We start from the raw sequence: 9066 nt of genomic DNA on the forward strand, positions 1-9066 counted from the left end.
TTCACCTGTTTATATACCTTAGCAGAGCCTTTCCAGAGGAAGATTGGGCTAAGTGAAAGTCCATTCTAGTACAACCCATCGGGTAGATATCATTGTTGAAGTTTTTTACAGTTGTATATAATAGAATACCCCACTCTCAAACCTTCTTGGGTAGATTTTAGACTTGCCCGATAGTCCCGAGTGGCCCGTGGACAACGAAAGATAAGAGAGCCAGACGGGAAGGTCTTTAAAATCGTCTTACAATGACTGGCATCGTCATTGAGTAAGAAGAGTCTATCTTTCCAACTGGATCGTTGGTGATCGAAATGCATCATGAAAGGGGTTTAATTTGTTGCCAAATGTTTGGAAAGCTATCCTTCAGAATCGGAAATGTTGCTATAGCAGAGATTGTATAGCTCCGCTCGAAGGCGCATGCCAAGAGCAAAGTCCAGCCCACTCTCAACATTGTGGATCCACGCCGACTCGATGAGATACACAGACAGACTAGACTCTGTTCTTCGACAAACTAGTATCCCAGCATTCTGAGTTGTCGGATCAGGTACGGATGTTCGACGGCCAATTCCCTCTTGGCATGCATACTGAAGAATGGGATATAAAAAAGTTCGGAGCCGAACGTCGTTCATTGGAAAAGGCGGGGTCATCTTATCGCACGTCACGAGCGATAAGACTCCTGCAAGTCAGGCATCAGCGTCATGCATTCTCGATTGGACACTCCAACAAGTACCTCCTATGTATCTTTGCCATCGTCTTGAAATCATTTATCCACATGCCCTTGACGAAAGATCGTCCCTTCTACAACCTACCGGAATCCCATGAACGTACAATAACCCGAAAATGGAAGAAAGTTGCTGTACATGCGCAAAACTCCTTAAAGACGTGTTGCCTCAATACGATTCAGAGAGTGAGAAGCCTAAAGCCCTCGATCGACGGTTAGATTGTTGCGGAAGAGTTGTATGCGGGAACTGTATAGCAGTGAGGGTTCAAACTAATGACATTTGGAGCCCTGGAATGTTGATGATCGTGTAGGACAATTCCCGGTTTGCTACGTACTGTAAGACATATACTTTGCAATGAAACGTGCCGCCACTGACAACTTTAGGTCCATTTTGTCAAGTTTCTACAACACCTTCTCCTCTGCCACAAGGCCTTCGAGATCCGCCTTCTTATACTCCTCCATCATCGTCTTCGAAACCCTTCCCTTTATCCCAAGCTCCACCTGGGTATTCGGACGAGCTTCCAAGCTATTCCTCACTCACAAATCCACAAACGCCACCAGCAGAGAAGTCTTCCGGTTCGCAAGCGGCTGAAGATGTTCTCCATTTCCTAGATCACAAGCATGACTCTATGACCTCTCTGTCCTTCCGCTACGGCGTTCCAATAGCAGCGCTGAGAAGAGCGAACAATATCACATCCGACCATTTACTGCTGGCCAGACGAACGGTCATAATTCCTGGAGAATATTATAAAGGAGGAGTGAGTTTAAGTCCACGGCCAGTGGAAGGCGAGGAAGAGGAGAGGCGAAAAGGAATCGTGAGAAGGTGGATGGTTGCTTGTAAAGTATCCGAGTACGTTGGCCCAGCATTTCCCAAGAGAAAGTGGAGAATCCACTCCCCTGAACTGTGGCTAACGACATAGCCTTGCTCCGAAATATAGATATGATGTGGCACTGATTTATCTGCAAGAAGTCGATTATGACATTGATGCTGCTATAGAAGCATATAGAGACGACGAAAGATGGGAAAAGGAACACCCTATAGAAGCAACTAAGAATGGAAAGGGGAGGATGAGACATGACGTTGGAAAGAGAAGGTTCACCGGTCAGAGATCATGATGATTGATGTTGTTTGAGAGACAAAAATGGTTTCATGACTTTCATTTTTCTGTATCATAGTCCGAGGACTGATCATGTCCGTCGTGTTGGTGCAAATACGCACCTTTTATTATACACATACACATACTCCAAACCACAAAGCCGCCAACGCCAAACTAGTATGCCGAACGTGTCCGAATATCCTACTGGTTGTTAGCAAAATCTTTATTGGTATCAATGAGGGTTCAAAACGTACAGAAATCTTCCGCTCAATCTCTCTGACGGAGCGGTCTAACTCGCCAGCAATCATTTGTTTCTTGTCTGAGGGCAAGAGGGTATATCTTTCGCACAAATCCCCATCAATGATTCCCTTCACCGGAACATAATAGCTTCGATAGATCAAGTGATCTCTACCAGCTAGAGGCGCATCCTCGGATCTGAGATGTTGCTCCAATGTCTGGAAGAAATCCACATCCTCACGACTGACGAATGGTATTAGTATGCCAAGAGTGCCTTGCAGACCTGCCCATAGCAAGCAATCTCTGCCGCCAGCAACCAGATTTGTCTTTTGGATACTCATAGGGATGTCTTGAGGGAAGAAATGAGCCATCAAATTCAACCGATGTGGTGCACCTTGTAGATATGAACGTTCATGAACCAGATGTTGACCAGAGCCTTCCTCGTCGGCCTCCTCGCTAGCCTTTGGAGGGCATCTAAGAATCCATAAGTTGCCGAATTTGTCACCACCTGCAACTGTCTCGTAGTCTACCATCGTAGTACAACTTGTCCATCGAGCGATAGTGTCGTCGACGAACGGAATGAGCTTATTCTCCTGGAATTTGTAGACAACCATGGTGATGCTTTCTTGCACATCGCTGACTATGATACGGCTTCCCTGAGTTTGGAGACCAACGATCAGATTTGGTACAACTTCTGCTTGGGCCTTCCGAAGCAACTGTCGCATTCCGAGATCATAGATTCGCAAGTCTTTGCCAACGCCAGCTAGTAATCGACCTTGGAAACTGAGAAGAGCCATTGGTGGTTCTTCAACTTTGGTCTTGTGGATAAACTCGATCTCTTTGCCACTTTCGTGGAATCGGTAAACATGAATGAATCCTGCGGTAGATGATCTCGGGCTGACAATCATATCTTTGCCAGTACCAACGATCAGGAAAACTTCGTCGTCTTGGCTGGCGAATGAAACTGCTGCCATACTGACCGCAGCTTCATTATCGTCTAAATCGATTTTTTGAAGGACAGCCTTCTCGGTAACAGGGTCTATAATCGAGATGCAAGATGCCCAATGTCCTCGACCTCGTGGATAACCAAACTCCTCTGCAGGTAAAATGGCCGCGTCTCCATTGACGACTGAAGGATCTTCCAACAATTTGGTCTTGGTTGCGGGGGATAGAATGTTATTGTCAGATTCAATTGTGTAGAACAGGGGAAACTCGGGATGTCGAACAAAGCGACGAGGTGTGTAGGTGAGTGGTATCGACTCTTGAAGTAAGTTGTCGGTCAACTTCTCAATTGAGAAAATCCTGTTCGGTGTTAGTCACAAGCTAAAAGTAATAAACCAAATGGTACGCAAAGAAGGAGATACTTCAGAAGGAACAATTGGAATAATTTATAATCCTCATTGTCACGTTGGACATAAGAAATTTTAACGATAAGAAAATCATCATAGTATCTTTCGTGCTTGGAGAAGAAGATTTTGCAACGTACCTCAGATTTTGTCCTTGGATTCCCACCATTCCTTCCGTGCATTGTTCGCTGCTGAAGTTCCATCCCCATTCAAGACCAGGATAATTGAGAGGGGTGAGCATAAAGCCTTTGGTGACAGGGTCTGAATAGCCAAGCCAAGGTCTTGAGCTAAGTGCTAACACTGAAGTTTGACCTTGGACAGAGACACGGAAGAGTTTTGCGGGTTTGGGTCCAAGAAAGCGTGTGCGTGTGTCAGAAAGTTCTCCTGTGACTTCGTCGAGAACGGTCCTCAGATAAACACCAGAGTAAAGGCCAATGTGAAGATAAAGCGTCGAGCCTCCAGAGGATGAATCCGCCATCGCCATGATCGACAGAGCTGAGGGTGCAGACGTTAGAGCCTGGACAGATTTGTTCTCTAAGCACGAATCTGGGTCAAGACTCAATATGCGAACAGTAGAGTCATCGCATCCGACAGCCAAGAACTGACTTCGCACACGACCTTCAGGCACCTCTCCTAAACTTAGACAGGTTACAGTGCCACTCATCTCTTTCTTCTCGTCATATTCAGCTAAGGATCCATCGGTGTCCATTTCGAAATACACAATTTCACCAGAGCTGAGAGCAACAGCGACTTGTCGTTCATTTGTCGTAGCAGCAACAATAGATCGATGTTGTGGAGCTACCCACTCATTAACCCGGCGATCAGCCCTGATATGTCTGATACCCTTGGGATGAACCTGGACCAAACCGTCTTCACCAAGTTGTTGTACCGCAAGTGTAGGTGCACTAGATAAGAATCCAGTATCGGTGACTTCTTCAACGGTTTCGCCAATGCTGAGCACCAATGTTCCATTTGAGAAGGATAGGACAATATAAGCGTCAAATGTGTCATTGCGAGTGAGCTTTGTGGTCCAGACAGCGGATGGAACACCAGGAAGCTCAGACTCTACAATCTCGCTGACTTCGAGACCATGCTTGAGTGTTCTAAAAGTGCTTCGAGCACCAGTTCCGCATATCGAGTAAATTTGGGGAGCATCGTCCTCAGTCAGATTCGCTACTTTGCAGTCCATCAAAGGGTTCATTGAGTCGATACTCTCAACCAAACTCAAATTCTCTGCCGGTCTCGGATGAAAATACACGGGTGTGTAGTTTTCGGTTGGGTCGGTTGGAAAATCGTCACTGATGAACTCGATCTCGTCGTCATCGTCGCCTAGCTTTTCGAATTGATAAAACTGATGATTGCCGAATTCGCTGGCAACGAACAAGAATCCGCTTTTCAAGATACAAAGGCTGGTGGCGATAGGTACGGTGTCAAAATACTTGATTTTGAGACGCTTGACCTCGCCTGTAGGCTGGCCATTGTCGTCTTCAACCATTTCAATAGTGGTCTTGAATAAATCGCCATCCTCTGTTTGCAAGAGAAAGAAAAAGGCACCGGCTGCACCCTTCAGCTTGTGCATAACTCCGCCGACAATGGTTCGTTTCCTGTCGGGATCCTCGGTGGCACCTCGACGTCGAGGAATTGCGACTCGGAAAGCCTCTTGATTCGAGTGGCGGTATGTGATATTGTCTTCTCCACAAACCAGAACCCCACTTGGGCCATCTGTTCCTCCAGGAACCTGGAAAAGTATTGTTGCAGAGCGATCGACCGGGTCTGCCCACTTTCGCACGACATGATTCAGACCAAGATCCAGTTCATAGTAAACCAAAGTCTTTTCGATGTCCTCATAGGCTTGACCGGTAGGATCTTGGTCTGACTCGCTATAGTCTACCTCGAGCGCTGCAAAAACAGGATTTGCATATCCAACATCCAAAGCGACCAGTGCGAAAGTCAAAGTTTGCGGCTTATGTGCTTCGAGAGGGGAGGAGATGGTGAGCTCTGCCTGCGCATTTCGGTTGAGGACATAGACAAGCTTGTTCTTCTCCACAGAAGCAGTTAAGCAAGCTCTTCCTTTCGGGTCAACAGCCAAGTACTGTCCTGGTATAACTCTTCGGATCCCAGACTTTCCGAATGTCTCTAGATGCAGGCGGTTGAACTTGTTCTGCGCGGGTACAAATTCTACGATCGTTATGCGGCCAGAATCGGATGTGATGATAATATAATCTAACACAATTTTGTTTAGCCATGTTCTTTACACAAGACCCGATGTCCAATACCCCTCGCTGCTGGTGACGATCATGGTGGTATATCTCGCGCTGCCATCCATGCTTCAAATCACTAAGTGAAGCTCAAATTGATAGATCGAAGGACTTACCCTTGTTACTTCCAGCCAACCTAAACGCTGCAATGGCTCTGATAATTCCGAAAACATCGTGGGAGAGGGCGGTGATGATTTTGCCTTGGGATGGATCTGGTCGATGGAGGGTCAGACGCGATCCTGATGCTGTGACAATCTGTTGTTCCTTTGTTCCTGCGAACTGTCCGAGTATAGCTTGAGTGATCGCAGTTGGTGGCTGGACCGTCAAGCTGTACATGAACATGGAAGATGTGACCGTCGCCATGATGCTCGTAGGGCGCGCAAATTCTGCGCAGACTCGACCGTGTTGTTAGACCTTCCCAACCTGTCGCAAAAAGTTTGAGGGGCAATAGCTGACAACGCAGCTTGGTGCAACCCAAATCACATCGAGTCAGTGAAAAATCATAGGCAGCTCTGCGGTTCCAAAAGTTTTGATATAGCTCTACCGTAGTCTAGCTACAATAGGCTAGCGGCTAATTTTTGAGGAACTTCCTGAATCCTCACACCACAAATAGCTCGGAGCTTTCAGATCATCGAAGGATCTCTCAAAGTACGAAATGCACAACTCAGCTTCCTACACGTGCCGGAGATGTCTGACAGCGATCAGAGCTGTGTCTCGCACTCGACAACATCCATCCCAATCGATACGACTGCAGTTAAGCTCGAGGGGCATATCTACAGCACAAAAGCCAGGAACAAAGCTTGATGGAAGTCTGCAAACTAGACAGGCGACGTCTCAGTCACCTCTAGGAACACGAGGAGTATCATCAGTTGGACAAAGGGGGCAGACCGTCAAGAACGAACCTCCAGAATACCGGAGCCCAGGTGGGCTAGAGTCGACTCCAGTTCCTGAGACTGAAGGACGACCTCTTCTTATGCCAAACAACCTATTTCACCCCTTTTCGACATCTCCATCACCAGATATTAGAAAACGAGCCACGTTCATAAAACAGAATGCGTATTGCCCGCACCCAGATCATCACCAGACTCGTTTGCCAATGAATCCAGACGACCCAGAAGCACGAAAGCCTGCTACAGGGGGGATGCCAGCCAAGCATGTAAGCTTTGAATGTCCAGACTGTGGTATACCAGTGGCATGCTGTGAAGAGCATTGGGTGGACGATTACGAAGCACATTTGGAGATATGTGATACATTAAGAGAGATCAATGAGGATGATCACGATTTGCGTTCTGGCCGCTTCTTTCCTGAGTTTGAATACCCAGGTGATCAGATCGAAGAAGCGATGGTTAATATGACCAATTGGGATACATTTTTGTTTTCGAGGGAGTTTAGAGCTATCAATGACGAAAGGAGTTTGAGGCAAGCTACGAGATTATTGACATATCCAATTACAATTGGAAGTGTCTTGCATGAATTGAGCCCATACGACATTAAGAAGGGTGGTCGATTAACTGTAGAGGGACTGAAGAGCTTGAGTGGTATGTATACAACGGAATATGTCAGGACCTCGGCTAACATCGTAAGCCCTTCGGTATACCCTTCATCCTCCACGATCAGGTGGAGGAGCAGATATCAAAGGCCTCCGACCAACCCCGCCACCGGTTCGAATCTTCATTCTTGGAGCCCGTGCTGAATCTTCCCTGCCTAGAGAAGTCTGGGTGCAATTGACGCACTTGTTCCCAAGAGTTGCTTTTCATCTCATATTTATCGGCCCTGAAAGCATGGCAAACAGGGATTCAGAGTTTCCGCTTCCAGAGCGGACTCCAGAGAATCCATATGGCTCGATTGTCGAAGACCGCTTGACGAACTCGCTGAAGATCAGCACCTTTGTTGAGTATTATCACACTCTTCACAAAGCAGGCCACTTTTACCCCTACGATCCGTACTTTGACTGCTTCATGCTTTTCCATCCTGGTCTAGGACATCCTGCTAGCTCACATGAATGGGAAGAAACCATTCCACAATTATTAGAGACCAAGGTACCCATCCTGGTCACAGGATACACGCAATACGACATGGAACGAGACATTGACTGGGTCAAGAAGACTGTTGGTGGAGAGATGGACATGCTTATGGAGCCAGGAGAGAACCGGTTCAGGAGCTTAAGGTGGGACCTCAATGACCTGGACCCTCAAGATATCAGCTGTGGTAATTGGGGAGTCTGGGCCTTCAGAGGAAAGAGGTACGATATGGAAAGCTTCATACAGCAAGATGACTGACCTTTGTCTAGATACGAGACGACAAGAAAGGATGCAGAGTAATCTTTGGGTGATGTGATGAAGAAATACTTGTATATCCGACGACTGTAAATACCATTGTATTTTGTGCTGCTCGGCAGGCGGGATTTGTACAATAGGACCGGGAGTCATCAGACGGGTACAGCTCCTCACTATGCAGAAATTGATCCTGGGCACTAGAGCCTGAATACAGAGCTTGAAACTGGGTCAAAACAGACATTCCAATATTCTGGTGCGAATCAGTATGCTTGCTATGCTGATAAAACGGTATGTGAGAAGACACGATTTCCGCGCCACACGGTGTTATATATTTATTTTAGTATATCCATTGGTCTGAATCAATTCAATACCTGCCCAAACTTTCACCCCGAAAGCCTTCTAGTACTTTCTCAGGGCGGACCTTCTTGAGGTATACGAGCGAGTTTTTGTGGTAGGTGGAAAGATTTCATGGCGAAGTGAGATGGCCTCAAATCATCTCTACAAATGAGCACGTAACCGACACACGTTCCCACAGCTGCGGCTCTGCCATCTAGCGCAAAATGGCCATGAAGATACCTAGTAGCATGTTCGCTTCAGCAAGCAAGAGGCTCAGCCGTTCATGACGGCTCTCTTGATATCAATATCAACACATAAACCTTAAATATTTGAAATCACCTTCAAAGATGTATTATTGTTCAAGTGCCAGCACTTTTATTATTTGCCAAAGCCTAAAGTGTCATATTCCGACCCGACCTCGGACCTTCTCCCCGCGCAAGTCCCGCGGACTACGGAAACTCCATGGTCCTCGTGCGACCTGCAACAAAACACTCTCTTCTTTAACCATTGATCTGGATCTTCAGATCCGGGATTAATAAGAGAAATTAAGGGGATTGGGGAAGTGAATCCGAAACTTGCAGGCATGAAAGGCGTGGTGATGTAGTACGGGGTGGTGAGAAATGAGATGCCAAGGACCTTACTGCGAGATCTGCTGCATGCCAGGGGTTAAGTGGATATAAATCCTTCGGGCATGCCGAAGAAAATTCGATGATTGATATTTTGATGTAGTGCTGGTCTTGGGCGGATTGGGAAGCTGTTCTGGACTGAGCTGCTTTATAATTTAGAGTCACTCTAGAAATG

The 9066-nt window shown here is 46.7% G+C and overlaps 3 protein-coding genes across 3 annotated transcripts; 2 read left to right on the forward strand and 1 right to left on the reverse strand.

Moving 5' to 3' along the window:
- Positions 1 to 709: 709 nt before the first annotated feature.
- LY89DRAFT_778702 (uncharacterized protein) lies at positions 710 to 1831 on the forward strand (the record flags this gene model as incomplete). The annotated part of the gene is made up of 4 exons (XM_018222231.1): positions 710 to 972; positions 1027 to 1051; positions 1100 to 1565; positions 1636 to 1831. Exons 1-4 carry the CDS (start codon positions 835 to 837, stop codon positions 1829 to 1831), a joined length of 825 nt encoding a protein of 274 aa, XP_018075434.1. The 5' UTR covers positions 710 to 834.
- LY89DRAFT_770286 (uncharacterized protein) lies at positions 1819 to 6016 on the reverse strand (the record flags this gene model as incomplete). Its single annotated transcript, XM_018221843.1, has 3 exons — positions 1819 to 3351; positions 3536 to 5618; positions 5770 to 6016. 3 exons carry the CDS (start codon positions 6014 to 6016, stop codon positions 1941 to 1943), a joined length of 3741 nt encoding a protein of 1246 aa, XP_018075435.1. The 3' UTR covers positions 1819 to 1940.
- Positions 6017 to 6261: 245 nt separating this feature from the next.
- LY89DRAFT_681694 (uncharacterized protein) lies at positions 6262 to 8078 on the forward strand. The gene is made up of 3 exons (XM_018214351.1): positions 6262 to 7191; positions 7238 to 7895; positions 7944 to 8078. Exons 1-3 carry the CDS (start codon positions 6309 to 6311, stop codon positions 7972 to 7974), a joined length of 1572 nt encoding a protein of 523 aa, XP_018075436.1. The 5' UTR covers positions 6262 to 6308; the 3' UTR covers positions 7975 to 8078.
- The last annotated feature ends 988 nt before the right edge of the window (positions 8079 to 9066 follow it).

Source organism: Mollisia scopiformis (assembly GCF_001500285.1).
Source record: "Mollisia scopiformis unplaced genomic scaffold LY89scaffold_5, whole genome shotgun sequence".
Classification (NCBI taxonomy): domain Eukaryota; kingdom Fungi; phylum Ascomycota; class Leotiomycetes; order Helotiales; family Mollisiaceae; genus Mollisia; species Mollisia scopiformis.

Excerpts from the sequence above, each read along its gene's own strand:
- LY89DRAFT_681694 (XM_018214351.1), top strand. The coding sequence starts at position 6,309 with ATGCACAACTCAGCTTCCTACACGTGCCGGAGATGTCTGACAGCGATC. Across the intron at positions 7,192-7,237 it reads GGGACTGAAGAGCTTGAGTG|CCCTTCGGTATACCCTTCAT; the intron begins GTATGTATACAA and ends TAACATCGTAAG. Across the intron at positions 7,896-7,943 it reads TGGGCCTTCAGAGGAAAGAG|ATACGAGACGACAAGAAAGG; the intron begins GTACGATATGGA and ends ACCTTTGTCTAG.